General features: G+C 34.8%; 1 protein-coding gene across 3 annotated transcripts in view; it reads left to right on the top strand.

Annotated features, from left to right (window-relative positions):
• The window catches only part of St7 (suppression of tumorigenicity 7), a 262405-nt gene that overhangs the window by 47463 nt on the left and 198001 nt on the right, over positions 1–16941 (top strand). Inside the window, exon 1 of one of the 3 annotated variants that reach the window (XM_076861683.2) lies at positions 7492–7711. The exons of the other annotated variants lie outside the window; for them this stretch is intronic. Coding sequence (XP_076717798.1) covers positions 7690–7711 — 22 coding nt within the window. The 5' untranslated portion in view covers positions 7492–7689. Of the gene's footprint in view, positions 1–7491; positions 7712–16941 lie in introns of those variants that run through there. 3 annotated transcript variants of the gene reach the window in all.

Consider the following 16941-nt stretch of genomic DNA (forward strand, 5'->3'; position numbering starts at 1 on the left):
ATTTCCTTAAACTATCTGTGACTTAAACAAGAATGATTGAATATGAAAGAATAAAATCACTAAAAATAATACTACTTGAATAATTAGATAAGGACTTTAAAAATCCATGCCAATAGTACTAAATTGTAAAAGCCATAAAATGTCATTTCACGTGACATCTGATAATGGCAATCAATGCTTCCACATACTTGTAAGCTTTGTGGAAATTCAAATAGTTATTTGTAGGTATTTTAAGCTTACTGTTTTAGAACAATCATGATGTTAATTTTTAAACAATTTGCCCACTTTAATTACCAGGAATAAACTTTATCAGCTCATAAAAATCTTCCCGATTTATACACAAGGCAAGGTAAAGAGAAAAAATGAGATGGGCCTTTTTAGTAGCAGTGACAGGAGACATTGAGGAGAATTAACAGCTTTTGACTTCACAGAGTGGGTGTGTGAGGGGCTCTGCTGTTGCAGTGAAGCAATGACTAGATGACTGACAAAATTATTGGAGGGAATCTGTTAATAATATTTAGCTCAGTATTTATAGATTTCTGTACAACATGCTTTTGATATCATATTGGATTCGAAGTCATATTTTTAAAGTACTGTCAACTTTATAATTACCCTTTGGAGAAACATATTTGGTGGAGGGAAAGCAAAAATAAAAGCAACAGAACAAAACACCCCACTACTCCAAGAAAATCATTTCAAACAGCCAGTTCCATATCTTCTACAAAGTAGTTGCAGTTTGGTAGCTTAATAGTTCTAACTTGGAAATTGTCCAAACATTCAGGTTGCTTGAAAAAAAAGGAAAATTGAGAAACCTGGCTTTTAACCACTTATTTATATCTTATTCTTTGTTGAGGTGCAGTTTTATATCAAGATGAAGTAGCCAAAGTTAATTTAAAGTTTTAGCTGGGACATACTCAAGATCAGAACAGTTGGCAGTGAAGCAAAAGATGGCTTTGGGTATTTGGCAATGTGACATTGAAGATTACAACACATAGAGTCTGTTCAATAATGACCACATGTCCTTTCCAGCTGATATCTGTTTCATGACTTTGATATATGGCTTGGAGGTTAAGGTTTTAGGTAGACTTCAAGGAATTGTTTTTTCATCACCTTTATTAGATTTGTTTTCAATTTAATCAAGTGCATTTCAAATAAATCAAGTATGCCTCTGTATTCATAAATGAACAGAACAACAAAATTCTGACTAAGAATTTGGACACTGACTACTTCAGGCTGTGTAGCTTCGTAACACTGAGAAGTGGGATGACACATGAATACCTTCATTTTAACTTAGATAACTACAAGAATTTTTTCCCCCTAGTGTTTTAACCTTATAATACAGGGATGAAATGGGAACAAATGAAACAGACTTTTTTCTAAGGATGACTTTGAAAGAACAGTCAAAAGGAGGAAAGCCACAGTGGTTGCTGGAGATAAGAAATGTGGTAAGCTTAGTGTCACATGGTGGGAGGCGTTCCCAGAGTAGTTTGCCTGTCCAGGGAGCTAGTTCATTTTGTGGCTGATAGAGTTGCACTTTGGAAAATACACGGGTTCCTGTTTACTGATTGATTATGGATTATACAGGTAAAATTTAATTTAAAATATATTCTGCCTATATAGAATGACTTAAATTATAATATTTGAATTTGTATTTAAAATTATATTGGTTTTGTGTACTTTAAAATATATACCAATTTATTCCTTACTATGAATCCATTGCATACAAATTGTGATTAATTTAGGATAAGTAACTTACAGAGAATTAAATATTAAATATACACAGAGTAAGTTTTGTTTCAGAATTGTGGAACAAAAAATCCTATTAAAAGGAAAAGAGCGTACATACACACACACACACACACACACACACACACACACTTCTTTCAGAGAAGTGCTTAAAGCAGGATGTTATAGATTTATACAAATCTATTTGGGGCAATTAACTTTACCTACTTTTAGAAGTTTGAAGCATGAAAGAACACACTTGAAACCAGATGTAAAGAAATCAAATTTGTAAAATTCTATTGAATAGTTTTTCTATGGGTATTTACTTTTTGTTTTTGGTAGTGGGATTGAATCCAGGGGCACTTTACCACTGAGCCACATCCCCAATCCTCCCTCCCCATTTAAAAAAATATTTTATTTAGAGACAGGGTCTCATTGAGTTGCTTAGGGTCTCACTAAATTCCTGAGGCTGGCTTTGAACTCAGATCCTTCTGCCTCAGCCTCCCGAACTACTGGGATTACAAGCCTGCACCACTGTGCTCAGCGATGGGTATGTTTTCCATAATAAATTTTTACCTTTTCCCCCAAATAACAGTCATTGATTAGTTCTTTCATTTTTAATTGCTTGTATATTGCCATTAAAACACTTCTGTCTTTTTAACTAATACTATATATATGAATAGTTGATATTTTAAGATATACAACTTTAACAAACAGATATCAACAGGAATATTAAGAAAATAAAAACTTTAATGTGAACAAAGTAAGTGACTTTAGAGAAATTCATAGATATAACACTTTTAAAATTTGTTGTGTGTGCTGTAGAGAGAATATGTGGTTTAAGTTTTTGCCACATTCATAAATACATTGATTAAATTAGCTGTGTTGTATGGTAGGAAGCTATTTTGAATAGTCTTATATAGTGTTTTTTATAAACATGAATGCATTTGCAAATATAGTTATTTTTTAGTCTATTAAACTTTGAAGGGAAGAACTCATGTTTTTAGTTCATGGGAGAATGAATTATTTTAGATTAGAAAAGAAAATTTATTCTGTAGTCAGTACAATTCAGTACAATGGTTTTTGTACTAATGGCATCATCATAGCACTAAAGAAGATACTTTCCAATAGAAAGCTGATATTTGATGAGTCAAGAATAGATTTATTGGGGCTGGAGTTATGGCTCAGCAGTAGAGCGATCGCCTTGCACGTGCAAGGCCCTGGGTTCGATCCTCAGTCCCACATATAAATAAATAAAATTAAGTTAAAAAAAGAATAGATTTATTGTAAAAAAAATATTAGTGTCCTCAAATACTCCTCTTTTTGGCCTTTTCCATACTCTTACTTCCATGTTGTTTCCAGGTCATTCATGTGGTTTAACCTCACTGTTTCACGTCTCTGTTGAAATGTCACCACTTTAGGGCCCTACCTGACAGTTTCACCTAAAGCAACCCTCCTGTTGAGTCATTCACATTCTTCTAATTCCTCTTTCTCCCTAATATATACATCCACTTCACACATTACATATTTGTCTGTCTTCTGTCTGCCCTGCCCTCTAGAGCATAACCTTCGTGGGGAAGGGAGTGAGTTTGTGGCTACACTTATAGAATATGAACAGAAGGCTCCCAGAAAATAGTTGTTGAGTGAATGCATGAATGGGATTTCCTTTAAAAGTGACTGTTAAATTTAAGATTTTAACTATTATCTTTCTTTATTAATAGCTTTCTAATTTTACAGTTATCTTGACCACTAAATTAGTGTGAATGTTAATCTTTTCTTTCATTGCTAAATTTATCCTGAAATTAGGAGTACTGTCTTTATGAATGGAAGGGCAACGTCATATGCAGGGACAATTAGACAGAATGGATCCAAAGATCACATTGGTTTTGGAATATTTTTGAAGACAGAATGGTGAGGGACTTTGGACAGCTTTATTCCTCCTTCATTTTCTGTCATTACATCTTCCTTTCCTTCCCTTCCCTTCCCTTCCCTTCCCTTCCCTTCCCTTCCCTTCCCTTCCCTTCCCTTCCCTTCCCCTTCCCTTCCCCTTCCCTTCCCCTTCCCTTCCCCTTCCCTTCCCCTTCCCTTCCCCTTCCCTTCCCCTTCCCTTCCCCTTCCCTTTCCCTTTCCTTTCCCTTTCCTTTCCTTTCTTCTTTCCTTCTTTCCTTCCTTCCTTTCTTTCTTTCTTTTTCTTTCATTGAATTCAGGGGCACTCATCCACTGAGCTACATCCCCAGCCCTAGTTTGTATTTTATTTAGAGACAGGGTCTCACTGAGTTGCTTAGCACCTTGCCATTGCTGAGGCTGGCTTTAAACTTGCCATCCTCCTGTCTCAGCCTCCCCAGCTGCTGGGATTACAGGTATGTGCCACCCTGCCCTGCTCCTTCATTACATTTTCCTTAGGCAATTTTCTTAAAATTTGTATTGTTTTCTGAACTGACTAGAGGAGAGAATTGGAGCAAAAACTAAATTTCTGGAACCATGTTTGTCCACTATGGGTCTTTAGTGATATGGATATAGACCTTCTAAAGTATTTATAAATACCTCAGGCTTCCAGTATGCAGAAGCCTTCATAGGATGACTCCTATGATTTGTGTCTAGTGTTATTGGTAAGTGAGGTGCCTTATGTTTTTTTAGCATAATGTTTCTGTGTCTAGTTGTTGAAAAGTAGACTTCTTGAAAAGAGTATTGCATCTTTTAACTTACTCTTAGAAGTTTATGTCACAAAGAAAATATAGGCTCTCAGGAAAATGCATTTCATGTTCATATATACACCATCATGAATGAGTTAAAAGAAGAGTAATGTAAGTAAGTTAGTAAAAGCTTTTTTGCAAATAGATTGTGGCCTCTGCTGGAGAATGCCTCCTTCCTACGGATCATTTTCTTATTCTCCTTTTCCTGTCCCTTTTCTGATGTCCATATCCATCCACTGAGTGAGTATTCACATACAATCTCTTATATGCAATTTAAAAGAGATTTTTTCCCCCTGGAAAAATAATTAATAAAAATAAGAGACAACTTCCATAAGATAATTTCCTGGCTTTAAGATTCAAACATTTTGAATTTCTCACTTCCAGTTACATCTAAATATTGTTATTATATTCCCCCTTTGTTATTGACTTGACTGATTATTTTTAAAGAGGTGTATTTTTTATTAATTTTCAATTTTATTAACACTGCAGTTTAAAAAAAAAATTCTGTCATTTTTAGTTTTCTTTGGTGACTTTTCTCTTTTAAGGATTTTTTCCCCTTTACATTTTCATTTCTCTTTATTACAGTAGAGTCTTTAAAATGCCATATAATTTTGGCAATTATTTATTCATTTTTCAAGAGATATTGTGGCAGAGTGGTTCAGAGGCTTGCTTTGGAATTGGAATGCCTGGGTTTGAATCCCAGCATGTCATTTACTATCTGCATTACCTTGCATTTTAGTCAGCTTTTTTGCTGCTGTGACTTAAAGATCCAACAAGAACAATTTCAGAAGATGAAAAGTTTATTCGGGGGCTCATGGTTTCAGAGGTCTCAGCCCATGGACAGCAGGCTCCATTCCTTGGGGCTTGAGTTGAGGCTGAACATCATGACAGAGTGTGTGGCAGAGGGAAGCAGCTCACATGATGACCAGAAAGCAGAGCGGGAGATCTCTACATGCCAGATTAGAATATATACCCCAAAGCCATGCCCCCAATTCCCACTTCCTCCAGCCACACCCTACCAATTCAGTTACCACTCAATTCCTATCAGGGGATTAAAACACTGATTAGGTTAAGACTCTCACAACCCAATCATTTCTCCTTTGAACCTCTTGCATTATCTCCCATGCGAGCTTCTGAGGGGACACCTCACATCCAAACCATAATACCTTGGCAACTTATTCAACCATCTGTCAAATGTGGATAAGAGTGATATCTATCTCATAGGTTTGTTTATAAAAATTAAATTAGTTAATACATGTGAAGTTCCCTGAATAGTGCTCAGCATAAAGTAAATACTAGTTATTGTTATTCGTTTTTATAACAGAGGTTTGTTCTGTAATTTATATAGCATCATCACACTTTCTTCATGATGGTTCAGTTTTTTCAGTAACCTCAAGGTCAAGCTGCCTCAAATAAATTATAGTACATTCATACAGTGAATTATGAAACCATTAAAAGGATGAGATAGAGCTACACATACCAGAAAAACTACTGATGATATTTTTAGATGGCTAATTAAAAAAATTATTTATTTATTTATTTTTATTTATATATAACAGCAGAATGCATTACAATTCTTATTACATATACAGAGCTCATTTTTTCATATCTCTGGTTGCATACATAGTATACTCACACCAATTCATGTCTTCATACATGTACTTTGGATAATAATGATCATCACGTTTGGTAATTTTGAATTCTACATTCATATTAATGTTTGAAAACTTTTTATATTGACAGATCTTTGTAGAAAAATAAGAGATTATTGGAAAAGGTATATACCTTGAATGAATGGGTAGAGAGGAGACCTAAACTCTTGAACTTCCTGCTGTGTATGATTTAAAAGTGGGGGATATATGATTATATACATATGCACACACACTCATATATTTTGTGCATTACAGTATTTTTAAAACATTAAAACTTCTTTCCTTGCTTGTGTTGAACATTCTAATGAAAGTTTGTATCTTCTAGTATGTTATGTATGTTTTTCATATAGGTTTATAATAATATGATAATGCAAGAAAACTTTTATTTTTCCAGTGAGTCAAAAGACAAGTTATTAATTGTGTCTTTGTGTGAGTAGATTAATATATATCACAAATGCCCACCAATACACAGCTATAATATACAGGTATGTGCACATAACCTTAAAATATCTGGATTTCTCTGAAAATTGACTATAATTCCCATAAGGCAAAATTAAGAAAAATAAGGCAAAAAAAACAAGATAGGAGAAATATATGAGTATAAGTGTATTTCTAGAGCAGTGGTTTTCACATATGAATAATAGTTACAAAATAAGTGATAATGTAATTGCTAGCATTTGAGTGCTCATTGTGTGCCAAGCAGTGCTTAGAGCACTTACAGAGTTATTTTTTGGTACATTTATAAAGTGCATGTAAATTCCCAGAATATGTGTGCAGTAGTATGCATATTCCATTTCTTTTTGATTGAGTGTATAATCCTTGATTTGTTAATCTACCTTAAGTTTAGAGAAAATAACTTTGAACTTTTCTGTAATTGCTTTTAAAAGGTGGATTCCCAACCCCCCTCATTTCTGATATGCTTAATTCCCTTGAAAAGTTTGGTTTGCTGCAATAAAACCAAGAACCCTGATCTGCATATCTTTGTGGTTAGTTTCTGTAAAGCTAGTGTTTAAATTTCTTTGAGATCTCTTACTGTATAGCATCACAGGGATGAAGAGCTCCTTAGGAGGGGGAATGTATATGTGGGTTTTGGTGTTGTGCATTTTATGTCGAAGGAATTCCCCCTTGAATTACACTGCTCCCTGAAGCCCTTGGAGCCTCTGGCTCAAGCCGTGCAGTCAGTCTGTGCAGTGTCCCTGACGTCATCCAGCGTATGCATAAGCCCTGCTATTGTCTTACTGCTACGGCAGGGCTCAGGATTGCAGTATCCGCTGTTGCTGCTGCTCCCAGTCCTGCCCCTGCTCCTACCTAGTCCTGCCTCACCGCATCCCAGAAGAGCCACGTCGGCTTTCCTTTGCCTGGTGGATTTTCAAAAGCTGCCTTTCGGTTTTGGGTGCTGTAGGAGACCATGCTTTTCAATCACACGGGAGAAAACTGAAAACTGAATCCTGAATCTGGCAGCTGGACACAGCTCGGACTGCATTGTCTGGCTTCATGACCCCTGCTGTGTAGCCAGCTCATCTCTCCACTCACAACCACACTCTCCTTGATTTTCTTCCTTCCTTTTTTTCCCCCCCTCATTCTTCTAATTTTTAAAAAAGCAGCTTCTGGAGCCAGCCATGTTTGGCACTGAATCTTCATGTAAGTAAATGGATTCCACTTCTCTGCTTTTGAGAAATCTGCTTGCTGTCATGGTTTCATTGGCTTGGAGTTCATACCAATTTACCTTAGGTCATTAACACCATTTGTATTTTGGCTCTAATTATAGAGGAATTGGTCTCAGAGAAGAGACTCCCCTTAACTGGGTTATTCATTCTTAAGGTTAGGGATGTCACTGTGCTCAAAACCAGGCCTCCAAGAGGGAGGTAACAAGACAGGATCCAGGCAGCCTCCCTGGAACGTGCTAATTGATGGGATCAGGCCTGTCACTGATCTATTGTTTGTGGACCCACAATGATGCTTAAACCCTAAAATAGATGCTGGAAGAATCTGAGATGATAGTGTTTATAAGACTGGGAAGAAGGGCTTGCAATTTTCATCTGAGGAGAGAAAAAGGTATTATTTTGCACTCTTCCTTTTTATAAGTCTATAAAAACATAAGAGTAGATGTTATGTGTATATTACAAAAGAATAAGAAATACCTTTATTTTTAAGGTGGATTTTTCCTACAGTGGCTTCAGTTTTGATATTTTGCCTGGCAGCACAATCCAGCAGCATCATATCTGTCTTAAAACTTATACAATGAAATTGCTTTGGTGCAGAGCAGGCCCTGCACAATGGGCTGAGCTTGGATAGCAGTTATAGACACCTAAAGTTGGTTTTTAAAAATTATTACCAACCCATTTGATGATTAATTATTATTGGGTATAGAATAATTTTACTTGTCAATGCAGTTGTACAGGCTCTGCACGGTATTTTTTCATCATCTGTAAGCAAAGGTTATAGTTAAGAATGTCTATGGAGACTCAACCTGCTGGGCTAGAACGTCAAAAACTGGCACCACACTGGCTTTGCAGGGGAAAGAGGGTTAAGGCAGGAAATTTAGGACATCTATTTCTTTTGGATTTGTAATTTGACCTTTACTTTTTGATCTCAGGTGTCAGTGTTATAATTTGCATAGCTGATGATTGTTGGAGAATAGTAGCATTTGAGAGCTAGTACTCCTCAATTCTTTTGTTTCTTGATCGACTCTTTTACAGGTTAATTTTTGTCATTTCATTGTAGAAGCTTCCCATCTCTGAAACTGCCACATTGCCTAATCAAGTTTAAGACAAAATAATAGTGAGATGTAATGTTTTATTTATCAGGTGATAGTATTATTTCCTAATAACTTAAAAATAATTTTTAAATTTACTTACTGGTAAATTTGGAATTATTGTCATTCAGGAAATAGAAATAGATCATTAAGTGTCAGCAACCATCTCCCAGTTTCATTTCAGTCATGGAATTTTACTTAAGTAGGACTCTAGATGTGGACAGAAATATCTATTCTGAATACTAAAGGAAAATTAGTCCTGTTATTTTAATATTAATTATTTTAGCTGAAAATGGAAGTTGAAACTCAGTGTGGGAGTCTTGGACTGTCTGGCCTGTTTTACCAAGCAGATACACAGCCTTTCTTGATCATCAAACTTGATCTTTTGATAATAGCATCTATACTCTATATGGTATATTTGAAAATTTCTGGCTGCTTTTGGTGTTCATAGCTACCACACATTACTAAACAGAACAGAATACCATTCCGAGGACAGAATACTATCACACAGGTTTTCAACATTTTTTGCTTTTACTGAGTATTAGGTTTTTTAAAAATTGATAACTTGTCTCTAAAAACCCATACATAGGTAGATTCATTCTGTTAAGGAACATAAAAGGTTGAAAATGGCCTGCCTTCTTTAGACATAACTTGGGTTAAAGTGTTCAGAGTTGAGACAAGTAGATTTTCTTTGTGTTTTGAGGCATAGCTTTCTAAGCTTTTGATTTCCAACTTGTGGAGGTTATTTTAAAAGCTTGAAGCTATCTATATTTAGAATATGCAGAAAAACAGTCACATTTGAAATTCTGGTTAGTTTAGAAGGGGTCTCCCAAATCACTTATGGTGTTCTTCATAAACCATCATAAGAAATACCTGAGTAACCATCCAACCTGTGTGTAATTTATGGGAGGTTCTGGAAACGTTAATTTTTTTCTGACTTTTCCAAAAATTTTGTGATTTTTATCCTTCGTTTCTGGTTGTGGCGTTTTACTTGTAGTGAATGCTTCTACTCTTCAAATTGAGGTATGGTTTATGAGCAAATGCATGGTGAGTCTAATTGTGCATGCTGCTGAGTGCATTTGTGCCCATGTTCACACCTGTAGATCCACTACCCAGCTCCTTTTCATTTTACCAGGAAATGTGCCTGTGGCCTTTCCTGGTCTATATTACTTCCCTTCTTTGCCAAGAGGTAACCACCATTTTGACTTTTGATGACATAGCTTCGTGTCATAAATGGCTTTTTAAAATTTTATTTTTTCTCCTTGCTCTTTGCCTATGAGATGGAAATGTCTTCACTTTCAGATATTGGATTAATTAAGTTGATTTTATGTTTCAGATTTTTGAAGTCCGAAATTTGCAGTAGCTTAGAAATCACATTATTATGTCTGTCTCACTGAAATAATGTTGCTTGACTTAAATAACTACCCAAAACACAACCAAAAATTTTAAAAACTAAAAAAATAAAGCTTTTAAAGGAATATATCTTAGTTCATCAATGTTAAAGACTTATATAGATCTGGCAACAGAATTAATTAAGGGTTCTTTTATGTCTAACATCATTTTAGTTGCTCCCTTTAACAGTATCAGGGGTTTTTTTTTTAATTAGTTGTTGATAGACCTTTATTTTATTTATTTTTATATGTGGTGCTGAGAATTGAATCCAGTGCCTCACACATGCCAGGCAAGTGCGCTACCACTGAGCCACAAGCCCAAGCCCCAACAGTACCAGTTTTATCTCTTTGACTTAGTGGATCTTATTCTCCTGTAGTTGTATAGATTGGCTACAATCTATTTTGGCCTCATTTTGAAATGAAAGTCAACTGTAGTAATTGTAGACTAATCATTATAAAGTGGAAAGTGTAGTAACTCTGAGGTATTCTCTAACTCTGTCACCATCTTGCTTTATTTCATTGAACATTTTCTTTATTAAAATTTTCCATGTGTAAAAATGAGAGTAATGTATCTTCTGTTTATCTGCTTTGAGGAAATGCAATTTTAGTTTCTGAGATACGAGTAATTTAGGTATAAGAGGAGCTATTCATTAAAGTTTTATTGAGGAAAATTATTATTAAAATGCAGATGTGTGGGGCTGGGGTTGCCTAGCACATGTGAAGTGCTAGGTTTGATCCTCAGCACCAAATAAAAATAAATTCATAAAATAAAGGTATTGTGTCTAACTACAACTAAAAAAAAAACATTTTAAAAAGGCAGATTTGGAGCTGGGCATAGTGGCACATACCTGTAATCCCAGTGACTAGGGAGGATGAGGCAGGAAGGAACATCTCAAGTTTGAGGCTAACCTAGGCAATTTAGCAAGACCTTGTCTCAATATAAAAACAGAAAGACCTGGGATGTAGCTCGGTGGTGGAGCACCCCTGGGTTCAATCTCCAGTACCAAATAAATAATACAAAAATACATATTTGGGATACTCATTTTGTTTTAATGATAGCTTATATTTTTTAAAATCAATCAGTTGAGTTGTTCAAAATTAAAAAAAAAATAATCTCCCTCTTAAACAAATGTTCATCTTTTATTTTTGTGGAGCAAAGAAAACTAGTTTTGTGGTGCTGCCATTGGGTTACATCCTCCCTCATAAAGCTAGTTGTTCTCCACAGAATAAAAACTTTGATATTTATGATGAACTTTTATTCAGTTCATACTTACTGGGCACATTTCTCCTCTTCCCTCCTTTCCCATGTTTAACTGTGTCATTTCTCAAGGGTACCATTGAAAGATTCTATTTAAGAGGTGCTGTGCTGGGAATTGTGCCCTGGTATAACACATTATTGTGTCTTCCCTAGCACTTGCCTTATTAGACCAGTGAGGAGAGAAATCCCTTCCCTATGGAGAAACAGGGTGTCCTTGGAGCAAACTGCATCATTAATCCCTCTTCACAAGACTTTGTTATGGTTGTAATAGACTAAAGAGAACATCTAGAACATCTAGAGAAAGGGGAAGAATCATCCAAGCAAAAACAAAGTGGTAGTTAGTGAAAGACCCACCTGGGGAGATTAGCATGCATGGGAAAATGATGGGCATGTAAGGAGATCAGTTCTCTTTAGGTTTGATGTGGCTGGTTCATATGTCTTCCTTGCCATCTTTTGGATCCCTACATAACTTGGGATAGGTAGCCAGAATCTGGGAAGGATTGGAGGGACATGCCCCATGTGATTTGTCTGTGATGGCCACTAGAGATTTCACTCTTGCATTTTATTTTCATTACTGATAAGTGCTTCAAGTTGGGATTGACAGCTTGTCGGTTTTAATACTGAGTATGATATTGTGTTTCCAAGAACAAGATAGAGTCTCAAATTTTGAGCCATTGTGTGAGAGATAGTCAAATGAACATACTTTAGCAATATTAGGTCCCTAGGATACTATAATTAAACAGGCATCTCTTGAAGAGTTATACTCTTTTATGTACATTTCAGGACCTTTCTTGATAATTTGTCACAAGTGAGATTAGACTTGGATTTATTGTTTTGGTGTAATGGCTATGAATTGATATGAATAGTGATGATGGTTATTCAAAAACGGCTAGTCAGGCCAGGTGGTAATGGCCCACACCTGTAATCCTAGAGATTTTAGAAGTTGATGCAGGAGGAATGAAAGTTCAAGGCTGGCCTTGGCAGTTTAGTGAGACCCTGCTTCAAAATAAAAAATTAAAAGGGCTGGTGATATAACTCAGTGGCAAAGAGCCCTTGATGGATCCCCAATGTACAAAAAATATACAAAACAAAATACAAAACAAAAAAACAACTGGTTAAAAACAAAAAGAAAAAATGACTATTTACAATTGGACCATTTTTCAATATAAGTACCTAATTTTTATTAAATCATGTCAGAATCTGCTGTTTCTGATGTTAATGTTTTTAGCATTTTACTACTATATTTTGTTTTCCTTTTTATCAAATTTGTCATATGAAACTAGATAATTTAGAGATACCAGCTATTTTCCTTTCTAACGACTTTAATGTTGTATGAGTATTTTTAACGAAATTGGATTTCTAAATGTTTTAAACCGATTTAAAGCAAAAAACAGAAAAGTGTGTACACCCAAACTGCTGTCTAACTCTCCACTTAGAGGATTGTATGTAAAAGGAAAATATTATTATTTTATGACTTTGGGTAAATAAAGTACCACAGACTGCTGTAAGTCACAAATATGAAAAAAATAACTATGAATTACAGGGATTTTTTGTAGGGACATGGTCATACAGGAAACTGTGGGAGTTAAAGCCAATCTAGTATTTTTCACTTGTCTTATTCTTTCATATTTTGTGTCAATGTAAGTTCAGATGTGAAATTTCCTTTTTGATTTTTTTTTTGTTAATAGTTGACATTGTAATTTTTAGACTCTAGGGAATATTTAAAAACAAGATAGGAATAATTTTTTTCTTCTGGATATTTATATACTTATTTCAGTTGTACAAAAAGTATAATAAAAATATTCAGTGGTTTCTTAGTTTCACTTCAGTGCTTACCTCCTTATTTGTTAGTCTGTAGTTGGTTCAGCAAAAATTATATATGTGTTTTCAGTAGTTTGTTGTTTTCATTGTCACAGTGGACCAGATTCATATCCTGAATAAATTGTGAGAGTCTATCAGGGAAAATTACCATATATGGAAGCGTTCCCTATAGAATCCCCATGGAGTTTCACAGGATGTGAATAGCACTCATTGTTGTTATGGATTCTGAGCTAGAAAAGTCACTGATTATGTATACTTTTAAAGCATTAATAATGGTAAATGCACTAAATTATGTTCAAATATTAAACTTTTAATACAATACTATATGGGACCCTAGAATACAAATCATACAATCATTTTTTATTTGTTGCTTTTTAAGAGTATTGATTGATTTCTCTTCATTTTCCCTAATGAATATAAAGCATTAATTAACATATTTGGTAAGTATGTTTTTAATTAGAATATATGCAAACTTTTTTAGTTAAAAATCATATTTACTGTGTGAGATTTGTAAGATTTTTACTCTTTTAATTTGATTTAGTAATGCATTCAGGTATATTTGAATTGTAAAACACAGATCAAATTTAATGCATGTTGTAGAAATGCCAGAAGGAGTGACTTAGTACAGAGACTCTGGCCCTCAGTTGCTTGGATTCAAATTGTGACTCTATCACACATTACCAGGATTTGGCCACCTAACCATCTAAGCTCAAAGTCTGGCTTAGTGAATGGACTTTTGGCATTAGGGGAATTGGCCTTGTGGAACCAGGACATCTGCAGTAGGTACAAGCTTATCAAGGGAGAGTCCCATCTAATAGTGGGAAAGATTGGCTAAACAAGGGGAGGCTGGAAGTTCCATCATGGAGATCTTTGAAGGGGGACACTGCAAAGAACTGAATGAAATGGATCAGGATTGTCTAATGCCCAGAATATTTCTCACTTTTGGTTGCTCCTGTGATAGGCATCACTAATTGGTTGTAGCACTCTTGCAGAAATGGCTTAAGTCACTAAAAGTTAGAATGTTCTCCACTTGAAATACTTGACAGTACAAATATTTTCATGTCAGTTTAAGAGTTGCATACATGAGTATTTAAATAAACTTACAAAAACTTAATTAAGGAACAAATTAGGAATCTTATGTACTCAAGAAATGTCCCTTTAGCTGTGACATAATTTGTTTCACATTATGGTTCTCAGTAGTGCCAATGGGTTAATGATTCAGAGCTGCCACCTGTCTGGAAATTTACACCATTTTAAGATGTAACTCTAGAACTTAGCAGAGTAACTGCCCTTATCAAGAACTCATTCTTTAAAATTTGAATCTGCTATGGATTAAGGTAATATCATTGAAAATATGATGTGCTTGTAGGGGGTTATACTGAATTTAATAAAATTTTCTAGGCTAAGGAATTTATCACACATTACTAGTATGTCAAAAACATATCAGTGAAAAACTCTTAACTTATCATTCTTTAGAACAGGAGCAGGTGACACAAACAGAATAATAGAATATGGGCTTTTATTACTAAGCTCAAATTTGCTGCTATATATTATATTTGCCATACATTGATAATTTGACCATGTCTGATCTAAGTTCACTTATTGTTTTTAAAGGTTAAATAATGGTAATGAGTTTCTTTAATCATCAATTTATATGTAACCACAAAAACTGAGAATTGTTTGTTTGCATTCCTGAAGTAATTCCAGGAATTAGAAAACTTATTTTCTCTTTCTTCATGAGGGTTTTAGAACAAGATTCATGTTTTTTTTTTTTTTTTTTTTTTGGCATATTTTGGGTAATAGCAGGCATGATGGGAATGCATATAAATTTGGAAGTTACAGTGACTCCATTGGAGTATGTACTACTTCCTCACCCCTGGTTACCTCTAGGGAGAGGTTTTTGGTGGGGTCTGGCTTGGAGACACATATGGATGGTTGAAGCCAGGCCTTGCCTCTGAAATCTGGAATTTCTTGACGGAAACTTTTCTAAATTTGTTTTAGTATATTGTTAATTCAGTTATCTTTTACTGTAAAACAAACTGCCCCTAAACTTAGTGGGCTTAAAACAAGTATGTATTATCTTTCATAGCTCTTTGGGTTGTCTAGGCATTGCAGATAGTTCTCATAAAGTATCTTTTATGCAGTTTAGTCAGATTTCTATTGGTACGGGAGTCATATTAAAGGCTTATCTGAACTGAAGGTCCTGGGCAGCTCTGGCTCTTGGCTGTCATTTGGGACTGGCTATTTGTTGTCTTGGTGCTCAATGGACTTGTAGGCAAGAAATGCCTATCCTTGGCTTCTTTATCCTTCACCCTTTAGAAAGCATGGTGCTAGGTTCTTGGGGGAAATATCCCATGACTGGAGTAATCCAAGAGTCCTAGATAGAAACTGCACAGTTCCTTATGATCTAGTCTTAGAAGTCTCAGAAGTCCCTTATACCATATTATATTATAGGCTATCTAAATCACTGAGATGAGCCAGATTCAAAGGAAGGGAATTAGATCCCTTCTTGTGGTGAGGGAGTGGAAGGTCACATTACAGAAGAGCATGTAATATGGAAAATATCATAGTGACCATCTTTGGAAAATATAGTAGTTTCCAAAGTTTGCTCCATGAAGTTGGTTCTTCATAGATGCTGCTGAGATTCTCTGAATCAGAGATCTGCAAACTTTTACTATAAAGGGCCCGAACATATTTAAATTTGTATACTGTTTTCTTTGCAGTTACTCAACTCTGCTATTGTAGTAGGAAAGTAGGCAAAGATAAATGAGTGTGGTTGTGTTCCAATAAAACACAACTATGGACACTAAATTTTGAATTTCATATAATTTTTACATTTCAAAATGTTATTTTTCTTTTTTTATTTGTTCTAATCATTTTAAATGTAAAAAACAAAACACCAGCAATCTTAGCATCAGGGCCATATAAAAACCAAATGATGAGCAGACTGGCCCATGGATCTTAGTTTGCTGATCATTGTTCTCTCTTGGTGTTTGATTTAAATTTTATTTTTAATTGCTAAAAATCTGAAAGACAAAGACACACATTGACATATTATAAATAACTATTTTTGATATATTGGAAGTGCCAATACATGAACTTTTATTTTTCGGTGATTAACTTTAGTATTAAAAATTATAAATTTGAACTTACAAATGTATGTATATTTTATATATTATTGGACTTATGCATATTATTTTGTTAGAAAAGGTTCTGCTAAAAGTGAGTGAAAGAAAAAAATAAAACCTGAGGGTATTTGAAGTCTTCAATTCTCATCTGTTCTCACAATAATGTTAGCTGACAAAATTAAGATAGCTTCTGAATATCTATTTGATTCAATTCCTCAGATATTTATTGAATGGGAATAAAGTATTATGAAACCTTGAGATAAGAGAATAAAAAGTCTTCCAAGAAATCTAAGTTTATCTGGGCCACAAGGTGAGGCAGTTAGGGGAGAGAACACGGTAGTGATACTACAACTCTATGTTTCCCACCAGGTAAGGCAGCGTGGGGATGAGACTTTTTTTTTTGGATACCAGTACACATGAATCAAGGAAAACAATTTAGTTTGTAAAATATGAAACTATGATAAGATAAACCATTTTTTGAAATAGCTTTATTGATGAACAACTTATATATGATAAAA

The sequence above is a fragment of the Callospermophilus lateralis genome, chromosome 1, assembly GCF_048772815.1.
Source record: "Callospermophilus lateralis isolate mCalLat2 chromosome 1, mCalLat2.hap1, whole genome shotgun sequence".
NCBI classification, from domain to species: domain Eukaryota; kingdom Metazoa; phylum Chordata; class Mammalia; order Rodentia; family Sciuridae; genus Callospermophilus; species Callospermophilus lateralis.